Genomic DNA, 16,890 nt, shown 5'->3' with positions numbered 1-16,890 from the left:
CCTCGACAAGGCTGAAGAAAATGGATCATTTCAAAAACAAATGTCTTAGCTCGTTACTCAGCATCTTTGTCAGCAAATGATTGCAGATAATCATCCTGCAGCTGCCGACTGACTGTGTTCCACACTTGCTCAGACGGGGCCACTGAGCATGTGCCTGGCCAGCCATTCCAAAATGACTGGAATATAGACAACAACTGTAACACAAACAGGATTTCTTCCTGCCAGAGACAGCCAGACCAGGGCATGGGATGGACAGGAGGCATTGCCTTCTGTTCTGCTCCAAGCCTGCCAGTAACCCACTGCCTGATTATAGCTGGATGTCTTTAATGGCATTAATAAGAATAGCTAACATTTATGTAGCAACAGTTAGGTGCCAGTCACTGGGCTAAATGCTTATTCTATTTAAGCCTCTCAACAACTCAAGGTAGAAGGTATAATTATTCTGACCTTTGAGAGGAGACACTGAGTCACAGAGAGGTTAAGTCACTTGCTAAAGGTCACACAGCTGAGAAGCGGTGGGGCTAAAATGCAACCAGCCCCAGGCCTCAGGGCCTTGTTTGACGTGGCCATCAAGGGAAGTGCAGAGTCACTAGCGGCCCTTTCTTTACAGCTCTAACAGCCTATAATTCTGTAAAATAACAACTGAGATTCTAAAATAAATAGTTTTTATTTCTTTGAATCTTAAACATCTAAACTTACCTCTTGAATGGCTGAGTGTCTGGTTTCTTTCTCTGTGTGTGTCAGCGGGGTGGGGGGTGATGGAGCAGGGAAAACTGTCTGTCTTCATCTTTGGAATTTATAACTACCCACAGTGTTCTGGGTCCCTGGAGACGATGCACTCTGTGGGTCCCTTGTTAGCTCTGGAGTAAATTTCCCCAGTGCAGGGTTTTGCTTTTGTTCATGATGTCACGGTCAAATAAAGCCTAAAAGAAGAAACGCTAGAAGTTTGAGAATGTTCTGAAATATAATTGTATGAGAATCAAGTGACTTTAGGAGGACAGCAGGTTTTCATCTCCTCTGACCTTTCCTCCTGAGGTAATGGAGGAGCTAGATGAAACTCTTTAAAGTGAGCTTTAAAATGCCCACCAAATAGCCCCTCATTACAGTTAACCAGCCCGCTGACATTCCGACATTCCCCATCAGGCATATATGATCTGTGTAGTAGGCGCCCACTTGGGGCTGGGATAGTTAAAGCCATACACAGGAAGTAGCTAAAACAGCCCAAAGCCCCCTGACAAACACACACAGGGAAATAAATTCTTCATTTCCAGCTCTTATCTAGGTAATCCTCTGGTTACCTAGGATTCACATGTGCTGCATGCCTGGGCAAAGCTGGGCCAAGTTATCTCTTTAATACTTTGAGTCATTTTCTGGGTGTGAAGTCAGCAGACAAGCCAGGAAATGTCAGCACGGAGGAGTGAGGGAGTTGTCACTCCAGGGGGGGTGTGGAGTAGGATGGCATCTGACGTGCCCTTGGGACTCGGTGTCCCCAGGATGTGTTTGGTGCTGGCTACCTGTGATCCACGTTTCCTTTGATGCAGGGTGGTTGGGTTGCAGCAAAATTGAAGCCCAGCTGCTCAAACAGAAATGGCCTCATCTCATGGACACTTTTGAGTAAGGGTGGCCTTTTGCTGGGATCTTTACATTCAAGTCCCACAGCTTGTTCCTTATCCCTCTTTAATGGAAGGATGAACTGCCTGCCTTTTAAAAGCCCTAGAACACTGTGTGTCTGTTTAGCCAGGATTTTTCCTGGGTCTTTCTCAGGGCTATGGATCTTTAGCTTGTCTTAATTTCTGAAGTTACATCTGAATTGCATTATAGACTTATGTGTTGTAATATTGCTTGACCTGTTGCCTGGAAAACATACCATACACTGAGAGGAAAAGGCTAGTTCAAGAAGAGCTGAGGACATTTAATCCTATAAAGCAAATGGAATAAAGAGCTTGGATCTGAGTTAGCATTCACTGGCAATGTTTTGTTTCCATTCATGTATTCTGTCCCAGGTGGTCATCTCGGTCTACAGTGGGCTGGGGGCCTTGGTAGGCGCTGGTATCGTTGGATGTAAACTTTGATTCCAACCAACCTGAGAGTCCCCCTTTCCCTCAATACCTCTTAGTCCCAAGTATTAGAACAACAGCCAGGAAAGGCCCAATGCAGAACTGCAATGGATCTTTTTCTTGTGGTTTAAGGACCAGCCAGTTGGAACTGAGATGTTTTCTTAGGGTTGCAGAAGAGTTTGAAACTATTGGATTGTTTTTGGCACTCAAATGTAGATTACAGATATATCATTAGTATTACTAAGCTGATGGGCTACACTACAAGGACTGCTATTTACTAGCATATTCTTGCAAAAATGTACTGCCCTCAACTCTATAATGGAAGGCTGCTGTGTGTTTAGATGCCTTATCTTCTACCACATCTGTGTCGTTGTAATTACCCACGTTACAAAAACCTCTCTGTGGCATTGGTATTGCACAGCTCATGCATCCACAGCTCATGAATCCAGTCGGGTAAATACAGGCAAACTGTGGTCTGCCGCACACCCCAGAAGGCCACGCACGTTTGTAGCAAATGCTCTTCGATTCTGAAGCTCAAGGTCAACACCATGATGATTTCTTCCTTGAGCTGCCTCTCTGGGAAATGCTAGGAAGAGTTTGTAATTTATGTGAGAATCTCCAAAAGAGCCACAGGACCATTTCTCTTTTAGAGAAAAGTGGCAAGGCACTTTAGAATTGTCAGCATCGAAACTTTCAAAAAGAATAGCGGTTTTGCCGAACCTTAATGTCTTCCTGAGTCCTTACTGCCAGACGCTATTTTCCTATTGGATGTGCCAAAACCACTAAACAGTTAAAACACATCAAATGATCTCAAAATGGCCAAAACTGAATTCCCCCCCCCCAAAAAAGCTCCTAGTCAGCAAACCCCATAGTCATGTTCCATACTAGAAAATGTCTGGTTAGGCTAAAAATTAGGAAAACAGACTTTCAATGTAAAAGATTTCAAATTTTCTTTGTGTATAGGCTCAGAGAAAGAACTTACAGAGGGGACAATCAAGGGCAACAGTTACAGCAGTGAAAACCACAGCGACAGCGCCAACAGTTATTATCATGCCCTCAGCAACATGTTCTTAATGCCCAGCCTTTCTAGTGAGTCTTCCCAGCCCACAGAACTCCAGCAGGTGGAATCTAGGAGGAAAGAGGCTGCAGTTCACGCCAGCTGCTCTAGCATCTTTGATGTGGTGTAAACTGCTCTTGGGACTAGCCGTTGTGTCCCAGCACCTGCGAGGAATGAGCGGTCCAAGCAGTCGTTTTAGTCAAGCATCCCCCAGTTTTTGGTACGTTTAACTGGTCAGCAAATAATCATTGGACTTAATAATAAGCTAACCATAGCTCCAACACCAAAGAACATTTTAAGTGGCATGCCAGGAGTAAAAAGAAAACCTTCCAACTCACAAATGTCAATTATATCTAGACAATTGCCAGGGGTGGGGAGGTGGGAAGGGGAGACGGGGCAATATCCCCCCAAGAGTCTGCAAGCTACATTCTCACACCTTCTTGTTGCCTATGATGTGACCATACCTGCACTTTATATTTTCTGAGATATATTAATTTCTTGATAATTTTTCTTAATTGCTAGCTCATCAAAGCCAGTGTCAAGTTTCCCATTCCTCCTGTACAGCTGTGATTCTCAGCCCCGGCTTTTCCTTGGGGTCACCTTGGGAGCTTTACAAAACAAAGTTTGCATTCTGAAATTGACCAAAAGATCATTGAGACCATATGAAAGTGAAGGGGAGGCTGAGACAAGTGTCAACAGAGAGGGCCACACAAACACGCTTAACGCCAGGGGGTCTTCAGAAGACGCTTTAGCTCTAGCTCACTCAAGTCTGGCTGCTCAGGGGTTCTGGGGCGTGGTCTAGACATAATGTTGATCGTGATATGGAAAGTTATAGTCAAGCAGGCACCCCACAGCAGTAGGTTGACTCTGGGTTATCACTCTCTCTCAGCCCTGGATCCCTCACCCAAGGGAGAGGTTGCAAGTGGAAGGGGACCAGAATGGGACCCTCCAAAACAGTGATTCTCAAATTTGGATGTGCCTAAGAATCACCTGCAGAGATTAAAACTCGGATTGCTGGGTTTCACTCAGCATTGCTAGGCCTATGGTAGAGCCTAAGAATTGGCATTTCTAACAAGTTCCAAGATATTGCCAGTACTATGGTAGACCTCACTTTGAGAAATACTGCTTTAAAGCCTGAGACACAGGACAGGCCAGCATTGTCCTGGTCTAGAAGGGCATACCAGGTTTCAATAGCATTCTTTCGTGCCCTGCAAGAAGGAATAGAACACTGTCCTGAGATGAGCTGGGATTTATTTCCATGCTTTTATAAAAGTGTGAAAACTGTCTAAGTGATTACCGCCTGAGTTTAAGAATAGATATGCATTTGGGTTGTTTGTTCCTAATATCTTTGCAATATTTAAATCGGATTTAATTTCAGAGCCCCAACCTTCACTAGCATAAGGCTAAAAACAACAACAACAATATCTATGAAAATCACTTAGTGTTTCAGGATTCTGGACCGGAAACTGCTCTCTCCAGTAGTAAACTACCTGTACCTCCACTGAACAAGAGAAGGCCAAAGACACAGGATCTCAAGTATAGCAATCAGGCATCTAGATGTGGTTGGCAGGAGACCCTGGCATGCGAAAGTGGCTTGGCCCAGAGGTTGCAGATATATGGCCAGGGACCCCTTTGTGGTCGGTCTAGAGCTGATCCTCCAAGAAGGCAGGTCTGCCTAGGAGTTGTGGAATGTTTGATTTAGATCGACCTTCTCTCTCCTTCTAATCAGCTGGATTGGAGGCCATCCTGGCTTACAGTGGAATATATAGAATATTTTCAAAGAGAGTCACTCTTGCTTCCCTGACTGTCCCAAAGATTAAAGTGTAGGCCTTTTGTGTCACATAGGAAGGTACAGTCAGCAGATAGGTCACAGCAGTGAGCTCTGCAAGCTCATAAGTACCTGCTACTGTATAAGGCCCATCACATACCTTTCTCACCCTCCCCCAAGACTCCCTCTTAAGCCATGTTGGACTTCTGGGGCTCTGTGATGCCTTTCCCTTTTTCTCTGATGCTCTCCTATTCATCCTTAAGAACCCTGTTCAAATGTTCCTTCCTCTATGAACATATGTCTCTGGCTAATCTGGCCAAATAAAACAAACTCCTCCCTCCACTATATTTTCCATATCATGTCAGATATCTATCATACTTAACATATTGTGCTTTAAATGCTGTTCATGTGTTTGCTTTCCTTACCTCTAGCTTACTTGCTCTTGGAAGTTGAGCTGTGTCTCATTCTTCTTTGCTTCCCTAGCACCTAGCACAGTGGCTGGTGCAGCGCCTCCAAGTTTAGTGTTTAATTAATGAAATAAATAAATTCCAGTGTTTGGACAGGCAGAAAAGCATTCCTTAAGCACTCAGTAAGGATGCAGGCTGGAAACACTAATGCCCATAGAATCACAGGCGATCAGAGCTGGAGGAGACCTTGGCTATCATCCCTGCTGGTTCCTCATTCTATGGAGAAGCCTCAGAGATGTTTAAAGATACTTGGCAACTTACCCACAAATGAGAGCAAAATGGGCCAGGACACAGCTCTGTAGATTCCAATCTGGTGATCAATCGGGTTTGGCCAAACACCCAGCTGAAGCGTTTGTGGACCAGATCCTCTTCCCATGAGTGATGCAACAAGACCCTAGAATACTCACCTCCTGCTGTGGGGAACCTGCTATCCTCCCTCTCCTGTGCTCAATCCAATCCTGAGGGAGCCTGAAAATGGTCCTTGCCTTGGAATCTAATGTTTTTTAGGGTGTTTGAGTAAGTGTTCATCTCTAGGCCTGAACCCCAGTTGAGTACGTGAGGGTTTTTCTGGTACTTCTGGAGGAAAAATGATATTCTGAGTAAAGTGGGTCAGAAAGAGGAATAGTAACATCTCAGTCCTTAATTTCATGACTTCTAACAGCAGGAACACCACCCAAGGCCCTTTCTACTTCCTTGTCCTCCAGCTCCTCTGTGTCATCAGGGACTTGGGGGCCATGGTGGCTTCACTGACATTTGCTTCCATAGCACAAGATGACAGGGGGTGTTGCAGGAAGATGGGGGTGGGGGTAGCCCCCCACTGGGAAGAGGCATGATGGGAAAAGGGGTTGGGGAGTTGAAAAGACAATCTAGACAGGAAGGATAAAGATGTCATTCTACAACATTTTTGGTGGGAGAGCTACCCCACCCTATGACAAGTTCTGCAAATAGACATAACCATTCATTCATTCATTCAAAAAAATGTCACGTAACCCTCTAGCTTAAAGCCTTCCACTCCCTTCCCACTGCCCATAGGGTAAAACCATAGTTCCTCCCTACATCCTTCTACCTCTCCAACTCATGTCTTTGGTCTCTTCCCTACATGCCCAGCATCTTTGACTTGTTTCTACCCCAGAGCCTTTGCACTTGCCTGGAATGCTCTCTCCCCCATTCCTTCTCATCCTTCAGATATCAACTTGAAGGCCACTTCCTTGGAGAACTCTCCACTGAGCACCCTGTCTACAATGGCCCCTCACTACACCCTGCTATCACCCTCTATCCTCATACCCTGCTTACCTGCAGGGCATGTAAAGAATCTGAAGATGTTTATTTACACAAGACTATAAACTCCACAAGAGCAGAGACCTTGTTGATCTTATTCACTGCTGGGTCCCTAGCACCTAGGATAGTACTTGGTACATAGTAGAAATATGTGCTCAGGAAATGTTGTTGAATGAATGAATGAAACACCTACATATACGAGGTTTACAGAAGTAAAAGAATAGACACCTACCATTGCTTCTAGGAACTACAACCTAAAATTGAATAGAATTTTTTTCCGCATTGCATCTGCTCCCTAGCTCCTGATTCGTAAAATGTGACTTTCCTAAAATTTGAACTCTGAGATTGGCATCTTAGTTCTGTAACAGCTCTCTGTTATCTATCAAGTGGTCAGGTTGCCTTCTTTGCCACCATGACTTGTTCTAGATTCTCATCAAAACACCAACGTGTTCTCAATTGTCAGGACATTTTCTTCTGAGTAATTTACCTTAGTTATGCTGGTCCAGAATTGGGTCTACTGTATCTGCGGGTATAATGTACAAAATAATTCCATTTCAATCCTGGATTAGGGTCCTGCTAGAGCAGGACTCTGATGTGGGACTAGAAGCACCGACACTGTGTGTAAGATCAGCCATAGACTGTGTCCAGGCAGAAACCAAGAGCGCTGGCACAAGAGTGAGAGGCAGGTGCCGCCTCAGGTCTGTGCAAGTTCAGGCCCCTGGCAACTTTGGTAGCTGAGCTCTGTCTTCTCCTTTGGTCCTGATGCTGGCAAAGTCCCAACACTCAAGAAAACGGGGTTTGGGACTTCCCTGGTGGCGCAGTGGTTAAGAATCTGCCTGCCAATGCAGGGGACATGGATTCGAGCCCTGGCCCGGGAAGATCCCACATGCCGTGGAGCAACTAAGCCCATGTGCCACGACTACTGAGCCTGCGCTCTAGAGCCCGTGAGCCACAACTACTGAGCCCACGTGCCACAACTACTGAGCCCGCGTGCCTAGAGCCCGTGCTCCGCAACAAGAGAAGCCACCGCAGTAAGAAGCCCACGCACCACAACAAAGAGTAGCCCCCGCTTGCCACAACTAGAGAAAGCCCGCGCGCAGCAACAAAGACCCAATGCAGCCAAAATAAATAAATTAATTAATTAATTTAAAAAATAAGAAAGAAAGAAAACAGGGTTTGTTGTGTTGGCACCTCCCTCTCCTCCTGCTTGGGACACAGCTACCCGTCTACTAGAGAACGTGGTGAAGCGCCGATCTAATGCCAGCTCTCTCCTCCCACAGAGTCCTGGCCCGGGGTCGTGCAGTCCAAGGGGCTGGATGGCATGCTGGACCCAAGCTCAGCTCAGTGTCTGGGCCCAATAACAGCTTTTCCGAGGGAGCAGCTTTCTGTCCTGGCCACACTGAGGTAAGTACCCGAGAGGCATCTGTCTCACCAAGGTTCCTAGCTCTAGAGCTGCCAGGACAACTGGAAATGAGCCCCAGGCTGAGGATGGGGCATAGGTGCCAGCTGTCAATCAGCAAGGACCCGGGTGGCTCCTAGTGACCTAGCACATGTGGCCCTCCTAGCTCATCTGGAGAGGATGTCACCCATGCTCTCAGGCTGGCCCCACGGCTTCCAAGGACATGATAAGAATCTGAGCCATGCACCTCTAAAGGAACAGAACACAGGGTCTCAAATAGACAGTGCTGGTCAGACCCTCCACACAGCTCCTGGTCTGTCTGAGCAGGTGATCTTATGAGCTTGAAGGCCCCTGATCACTCTTCATGCCCTTGGCCATGGAGTGGAGGGTGGGGAGAGCTCCAGGTCTGAAGATAGGGGTGAGTTCCACTTCCACCAGGCTTCTGCCTGTGGTCAAGTTATTTACTATTACTGTGTCTCTGTTTCCTCTTCCGTAAAATGGGAAGAATAAGACCACCTGCTAGGTTTGTTGTGCTGGGTAATGAGACAATTAAATTGATCATGATGTAATTATGATCTCTCCTCATTCATTTTAAGATGTGTCTCTAAGAATTCAGACCAGTAGATTCTGTTTCCATTCCATCCTGGGGTAGACAATAAATCCACAGGTGCCTGCACCTGCTAGGGCTTTCTGGCTGCATATTTCTATCGTGGGCATTTTAACTGCTTTTGGATCAAGTCTGCATGATGTCTAGAAACCTGATAAACAAGATATAAAACAATTAAATGTCCAACTATTCCCTGGAATCTGGATTTATGGCTTCAGGACGGTAAAACTCACAACCTGTTGAACAGAACTTTCATTTTGATGTTGGAGGTTGAGTAAACGCAGCCCAGGGCCCATCCATTACAGTCCGTGTGCGGCCTCAGGCCTCTCGTCTCTAGAGCAGCCGAGGCTGAGCAATGCCAAGCGCCCACATGCAGAGCCTGCCACTCACTAGCTGCATAACCCCAGGTCGCTGAGCCTCTCCAAGGCCCATTTCTCTCCTCTCTAAGGTTCAAGGATTGGACTCAATGAGTGGTTCTCAAAATGTGGTCCCCAAACCAGCAGCATCAGTATCACCTGGGAACTTGTGGGAAATGCAGATTTTTCGGGTCTCACCCCAGACCTACTGAATCAGAAACTCTGGGGGGTGTAGGCTCGGCAGTCTGTGGTTTAACAAGCCCTCCAGGTGACTCTAATGCACTGGACCTCTGGCCTTGATCAACTCTGACGTCCCTTGCAGTTCATGCTTCCACATAATAAATTCAGCCTGGGAGATGCTTGCAGAGGAGCTGGAGTTGATTTTGTCAGTGCCTTTCTGTGCTGCAGCCTCAGGAATTTCCCCCTGGGAAGCTCACTCCACGCAGGCCCCAACACCCAACTGAGTCCCGGGCTGAAGACAGCAGCCAGTTTACATTGCAAGTGGAGGCCAAGTGTAAAACAAGAAATGATTCCTGACCCGCACTCGTAATGTGGCTAGTGAGATGGAGGAGGAGGCTGGATTTCCTCAGCCACGAGGATTTCCTCTCCTGCTAACGCTTATGGACCCTGGTTCACTGATCTAATCTCTAGCCTGAGAATCACTAACAGCTCTCTCTCGACACTCCTCCCGCGAAGGCAGGAATTCTCTCTCTCCTTCTACAATGCACCTCCAAAGGCACAGTCGCCGGGCCCCCCAGCGCCATCAGCTGTCCTGGCCACAGAGGTGGACCAGTTGCTTAGCTCTGCCCAGCAGCTTCATCACCTATTCAGGTGAGGCCAGAACCTGTGTGAAATCATTCACCTGGTGCAGGAAACCTCTTATTACTGGAGTGTGTGAACCACTGGAAAGCCACAGAATGTATCTTCGGCCTGGGAGAGGGTGAAGAAAGCTGGGCGGACTTTGAGTAGATGGATAAAAGGCCCCTGACGGGTCCCTCAACTTTTAGTCATTTATCTTCCATTCTGGTGGGAGCAGAACAAACACAGAACATTCACACATTAAACAGAACATGTTCTATCATGTGAGCCCCTAACTGCATCTTCCCCGGCTAATCATTCTACTCACATGTCTCTGCTTAGTGAAGCCCCAGCGAGAACTGTCATCTCTTCAGGAGAAAGGCTTCAGAGGTTGTTTTTAAAAATAAATAAATAAAACTCCTCCCCTGGTTCACGTCAAGGAGACAATGTTCTTTTGTAGACCGTGCTTTGTGCTTTCAATTACTAGAATAGAAAACACACTAATTTTTCTTTTCTTTCTTATCCACTCATGATTTTTTAAATGAAAGACTTTTTTTTTATTTTTTAAAGATTATAGGGGCATTCTGTTATGAGTAAGTCAATTAAAAAAAAAAACCTTTTACTCTAAGACCCAAATGAGAGATATATTTGCAACATTTTTAAATCTCAATGAAACAATAAAACAATCTCTCCACGATGCAAACCTCCACTGGGATCAAATGCCACCAGGTACCACAGGTTATCCGGACAGTGCAATGAGGAGTAGCACATTAGGCTTTAAGAACTCTGTGTAGTCAGTTGAGTAGAACCAGCAGAGTTCTAGGCAGGGCAGAAAATTGTATAATTGCTTAAACCCAAAGAGTGTCAGAGTTGGAAGATACCTTAAACATCACCACTCAGATGGAGAAATTAAGGGACACAGAAGGAGGAGACTTGTTCACACACTCACTGACTCTTAAGAGGTGGAGCTCCCTGTGAGGGCTAGGTCACGTGCACACGACAGAGATGGACAGGATGCATTTCTGCCTCCAGGGACTTTACCCTCTAGGTGGGAGGATAAGAGGAGAATACGTTGCCATAAGAGAGCATTAAGGAAATGCTTTTAGAGATGGAGAAGGGAGAGAACTGGTCTCTTTGGAAATAGGAAAAGCTCCCCAGTGGAGGTGGCTATTAAGGTGGGTGTTAAAGCCAACAGGAAGGACTCTGACCAGCCAAGGTGGAGAGCAGAAAAGACACAGGGAGGGGCAGAGGGAAGAATGCCTGGCACAAAAGAGTTTGAACCGAGGGCAACAGGGGGGAAGCACAGAGCCGGCACTGCCTCTGAGGAATTCTGTTTGCCTGGAATGCAAAATATGTGAAGGGAGGAGAAGGAGAGCAGGGTCTGTCTGCCAGGCTGAGCAACCTAGTGGCATACTAGACAACCACTCACCACTGGATCCTTTGAGCAGGGTGATATGATCAGAGCAGTTCTTTAAGAAGTTAAATGGGGCGGCCAGGGATGGTAGGCATTGGAAGAAGACAGACGAGGGTGCAGGACATCAGCTGGGAGACTGTTCCATGACCTGAACTGGGAACATAGAGGTGAGAATAGAAAGTATAGTTTCAAGAGATACTACCAAAAAAAAAAAAGTGGATATATCTATATGGATTCACTTTGCTGTACACCTGAAACTAACACAACATTGTAAACCAACTATACTCCAATAAAAATTTTTTTTAATACAAAAAAAAAAAAAGGAGATGCTACTGAAGCAGACAAAAAGGGCTGGATGGAGGTCAAAGAGGAAAGAGCAGAGTCCAGTCATGAGTTGAGTCTTGGAGCTGGTGAATGGAGGAATGGTGGCTCCAGTAACAGGAAAAGGAAATGCAGAGAAACATGTTTAGGAGGATGGGGAGAGATGCTCACAAGAGACAGTAGCTGTGGAACTAATTCATAAATCATCAAGTGGCCCCAAATGGGGCAGCTTCTGTTGAGTAAAGAGGAGGAAGGGGAGAATGATGACCCTAGTGAGGATTATGAGAACAAAGATTTTTGTTTTGGATGTCTTGCATTTAAAATGTCAGTATCCATGGGGAGTTGCCCATCAGGAAGCTGGGGATTCAGAACGGGCTTTCGAAAGAGGAGTTGGACCAGAGATCCTGGCATGGGCATCAACTGCACAGAAACTTCAGTTGACTCCTTAGAAGAGGATGAGCTCACCAAAGAGGGGACTCCAGAATGAGGTGGGAACCTCTGGTAATTGGAAATAGGGAGCAGTATGTCCCTTATTACCATCAAAACCCTACATTTTAATCTTTTAGTCATTTCCCTATCCAAATTCTAAGTGTTACTAACATGGATATAAAGGGATGAATTTCCATTTCATTTCTTCTCCCTTCATCTACCTGATGAGAGGTAATGCGTACTGAGAGGCAGAAAGAAATGAAACAAGAAAAGGAGCAAAAGCAAAGGGCTTGAATTAGCTGCCAATTGACTAATCAGCTGGACACTTATCTGCAAGACCATTAGCCAGCACAACCAGTGATGGTCGAAAAGTCAGATGTGTCACTGCTTCCTCTGCATGGCTGGCTGGAGAATTGGGGCAAACACAAACATTTTTCCAAGTAACCAGAGAGAAAAGAATTTAGTGGTTTTATTCTTGGTATCTCACCAAAGAGCTGTCTATTTCCAGCTGAATAGAAGCACATTACAGAGAAGAATGCATCACTTTAAAACAGATTAGGAATGCAGCATGTGGTCACAAGGCACAAAATCCAAAAGAAACCAGGCATCATGGTGGAAAGAAGGCAGATGGTGAGCTGCTCTGGACATACCCATTCACTCTCTCATTCATTTTCCTTATAGAGTTTGAGGACCTACTACATGCCAGGCACTGCACATGGCCCCAGTAAATTCAAATTGCACCGCTTCCAAAGTGCTCTCAGGGAGACAGACATGTAAACGATTATCCACAGCATGCAGAGAGGCCGAAGGGTTATGCACAAACCGCCATGGGAGACAAGGGGTGGAGTGACTAGTGCGCAGGTGGATGAGACAGGCTCTGCCCTCCGGGACCTTGCGGCCAGTGGGGAGACAGGCTCAAATATTAGTCTTGAGAAGAAGCCCGACAGAGGTAAACCTAGGTGCTAGGAAAAGATGTGTATGGAGTGTGCTTTGAGAGTGAATTGGCAGCAATATAATTGAAGAAAAAAAAGTCCTTGACTGCAGGACATTGGAATGACTCAGAATTAAATAGGTGTGTGAGCACCTATTTAATCCTAACAACAACCCTGTGAAATAGTGTTTATTGCCTGCTTTTTATCAATGAGGAAATGAGGGCTCAGGGGGATTAAGTGACTTTCCTCTGCTAACAAGTATCAGGGCTAGGAATCCAAACAAGATTTCCTAACCCCAGATGCAGTGCAGAGTTCTTTCCACTACACTGATTTAGTAGGAGAGAACACACACAGACACACACACATACACACACACTTCTGAAGCTGAGAACAGGAAGAGACAGCTTTTCGCTGGGTGATCTGAGCAGACCTCAAGGAGGAAGTGGTACCCATGCCAGGCTGGAAGAGTGGGCAGGGAGCAGAATGACCTGTGGGGAGAGAGATGGAGAGGGATCAAATTGGAAGTTTAACACCCTCTCTAGGGGATACCTCTATCCCTACCAGGAGGATCTGGGGAAGCTTTCCAGAGGTGATGGCTGGTACACACGTACAGGTGTGCACAGGAGCTCACCGAAAGTGAGCTCAAGAACAGAGCTAGTCTCACAGCTAGTTGGCCTGGGGGTGGCTGCTGGCGGGGAAGCAGTACAGTGCAGTGCAGAGCCCCATCTGGCACATGCTTAAGAGGGGCTGGCAGTGCCTTGTGGGGACAGATGACTTATGCCATTTGGTCTGCTCTCACGTAAGATCAAATAAATTTTAAAAAGACGCACTTAAGAATGAAGGAGAAAGTGGGGGAGGAAGGAAGGATGGAAGGGTAGACTGGCTTAGTCAGGGGTCATGTTTGGATTCTATTTCTGGTCCAGTTTTTGTTTGCAGCTGTAGGCCTGTTAGTTAATTTCTGTGGATCACTTTCCTTGCATATGAAAGAGAGATGATAAATCCTAACCTAACTCACAGACTAATAAGAAACTAGAAGCGAATGCATTTGAAAAGCTGAAAAACATCACTCACGCCAAGAGAAACCATTATCAGTATCACATTTATAGACGCGAATAGATGGCTGGTGGCTGAATAGATGGACTGGTTAAGATGGTCCCAGAGCTGTGTTCACTTTTTTTGCCAAACATGGTGCTTCATGGGTTTTCAGTCACCAGATCTCAGAGCTGACCCGGTGCTACTGTCTGAAGAGGGTGTGTTCAGTGATGAGGCTTCAAGACAAGTCCCCAGCAGCCCTGCCCACTGCCTTCCCAGGGGAGTCAAGCCGTTGGGCAGGAGACAGCACTGGGAGAGGTGTCAGACTCACCCCCCAGCCATCCTGTTGTACACAGGTGCACACATACCACCTGCCCATGTCTGTCTCGCTGGCAGGCAGAGAACTCAAAAGAATTCTGTAACCAGCACTGCCGAGTTCATACCACACCACAGGGCAGAATTTCAGGGGCTCCATCCCTTCCTGGGAAAGCGCACCCCATAGATGGGGTGCCCGGACACCCAGGTTGCCAGAGCCAGCCCTGTTTAAGCCTGTCATCCCAGTGTAACTGTTGTAGCACCGCCCTTCACTCTCAGAAGCGTCTCGATTTGAATGGTCAATTCCAGGGTCTCCTTGCTTTTAGCCACCAGGAGAAACCTCCTCGTCATCCTCTTGGGAGGTCAACTCCGAGGGACCCAGAAACTGCCCTTGCCCCACACCCAGTGCTCCGTGGAATAATCCTCATTTCTGTTTCATTCCAGGTGCACAGCGTAATGTCCATGTTGTTCTACACTCTGATCACAGCTCTTTGGATCGGCGTCCAGGCAGAAGCGCACACCCAGAGCAATGTCCCAGCAGGACACGCCATCCCCCAAGCCCACTGGACTAACCTTCAGCACTCCCTTGACACAGCCCTCCGCAGAACCCACAGCGGCCCGGCAGCTGCGATAGCCGCCAGGGTGGCAGGGCAGACCCGCAAGATCACCGTGGACCCCGAACTGTTTAAAAAGCGGCGCCTGCGTTCACCCCGCGTGCTGTTTAGCACCCAGCCCCCACCTGCGGCCGCGGACGCTCAGGATCTGGACTTGGAGGCCGGCGGGGCCGCCCCCTTCAACAGGACTCACAGGAGCAAGCGGTCGTCGTCCCACCCTGTCTTCCACCGGGGGGAGTTCTCGGTGTGCGACAGCATCAGCGTGTGGGTGGGGGACAAGGCCACCGCCACGGACATCAAGGGCAAGGAGGTGATGGTGTTGGGAGAGGTGAACATCAACAACAGTGTATTCAAACAGTACTTTTTTGAGACCAAGTGCCGGGAACCCAATCCCGTCGACAGCGGATGCCGGGGCATCGACTCGAAGCACTGGAACTCATATTGTACCACGACCCACACCTTCGTCAAGGCGCTGACCATGGATGGCAAGCAGGCTGCCTGGCGGTTCATCCGGATCGACACGGCCTGCGTGTGTGTGCTCAGCAGGAAAGCTGGGAGGAAAGCCTGACCGGCCAACAGCCCTCAACCTCTCCCAGCTCCCCCCTCCACACTCTCCGGCGCCCCTCCCTACCTCAACCTGTAAATTATTTTAAATTATAAGGACTGCATGGTAATTTATAGTTTATACAGTTTTAAAGAACCATTATTTATTAAATTTTTGGAAGCAACCTGTGTGCCAGCCCTCCAGTCATTTTGCCCAGGGTGGCCATCCGCAAGCCTTGGGATGGAGGCTGCAGGGAGAAAGGTACACAGCACCCCCTGGCTTTCCCTCAGACCCACCTGTAACCCTCACATCGCCCCCCAGCCAGCCTTGCCACACTTCAGGGAAGGCTAACCAGGTTCAGATTGAATTAGCCTTAGCCGTGTGTCATTAGGAATGGAAGTCTGCTGGATTGCAACTTTGTTCTGCATTCCAGAGCCAAAGCTACCTAATCCTTGGATCACCCACCCCACAGCCCAGATTCCCGAGCCTTGATTGCTTCATTCGGGGAAATCTGTGGAGCCTCATCAGAAGGCAGATCCCTGCCGCTGGGCACAGGGCTGCCTCTGACCTCAGAGGGGCCCAGGCTGGGTCCTGCAGGGACTCACCAGATAGATAGGAGGAGACTTGCACCAAAGACCCATAAGGCTGGCTCATTTTTTTTAGGGGGAGATCTGCTGTTTGCTGAAAAGCTCCCTGGAAGAGTGGTAATGAAATAATCTCAGGAGGCCTGTCACGGTAGATCTGATTTCATGTTAAGATTGCCTTAGTTCTAATGGCTGGCCCTCAATTTATCCCCCAGTGGCTTCCTGCAGAAAGACTCCATTACCCAAGAAAACATGAAGGCCTCCAACACTCTTGTCACGCATTCACGGCCCCACAGCCACTTCCAATGGCCCCAACGTCGGCCTAGAATCAGAGGAACCAGAGGCCGGCCTGAAAATAACTTTTTAATTCCTCATTGGGTGACTTCCACAAGTGACCAAAGGTGGATGGGGTCATGGGAACTGCAGAGAAGATGGTGTGGGGAGAAAAGACAAAGATGAGTGAGAACCAACACAGATAACCGGGAAAGGGGTGGAGGAGAGGTGGGCCAAGCCAGAAGGGAACACAACTCTTTGCTCCTCCCTGACAGAGGACACTAAACAAGAGGGAGAGACAGGGGAGCAGAGGGGTGTGAGGGCAGGGAGCAGGAGCAGAAAGAGGAGGAAGATGTGTCATCTTTACCAGCATCAGGATCCCCAGGCTTCCAAGAGATCCAACACGCTGGGTAGTTTCCTTTTTTTGTTTAGTTTTGGGTTTTTTTTGAAGCTGAGGGATGTGCTCATTATCACTGACTGTGTCAGGAGTGTCTTAGAGATAGCGGGAGATGACAGGGACTCCAGGGTACAGCCGGGAGCAGGGTTCTACCCATTCTCCAGCTGCTACCTTCCCCGGCAACTTTTATTTGTCTATATTTTGTTTTGTTTTTTGTATTTTCCACAAAGGCAAAAAACTTTCCCCCT

The 16,890-nt window shown here is 47.4% G+C and overlaps 1 protein-coding gene and 1 long non-coding RNA gene across 2 annotated transcripts in view; one reads left to right on the top strand and one right to left on the bottom strand.

Annotated features, from left to right (window-relative positions):
* Positions 1 to 15,572, top strand: part of NGF (nerve growth factor) — a 50,544-nt gene extending 34,972 nt beyond the window's left edge. Inside the window, exons 2-3 of the mRNA XM_082615565.1 lie at positions 7,908 to 8,031; positions 14,675 to 15,572. Coding sequence (XP_082471691.1) covers positions 14,687 to 15,412 — 726 coding nt within the window. The 5' untranslated portion in view covers positions 7,908 to 8,031; positions 14,675 to 14,686 and the 3' untranslated portion in view covers positions 15,413 to 15,572. The remainder of the gene's footprint in view (positions 1 to 7,907; positions 8,032 to 14,674) is intronic.
* LOC309801120 overlaps positions 712 to 16,890 on the bottom strand; it is a 92,694-nt gene continuing 76,515 nt past the window's right edge. The window contains exon 3 of the long non-coding RNA XR_014293531.1: positions 712 to 923. This is a non-coding gene — a long non-coding RNA (uncharacterized lncRNA). The remainder of the gene's footprint in view (positions 924 to 16,890) is intronic.

This window comes from Mesoplodon mirus (genome assembly GCF_964341445.2).
Source record: "Mesoplodon mirus genome assembly, chromosome: 3".
Taxonomy (NCBI): domain Eukaryota; kingdom Metazoa; phylum Chordata; class Mammalia; order Artiodactyla; family Ziphiidae; genus Mesoplodon; species Mesoplodon mirus.
The sequence above is the reverse complement of the archived record's forward strand: the minus strand, read 5'-3'. Positions and strand labels throughout refer to the sequence as shown.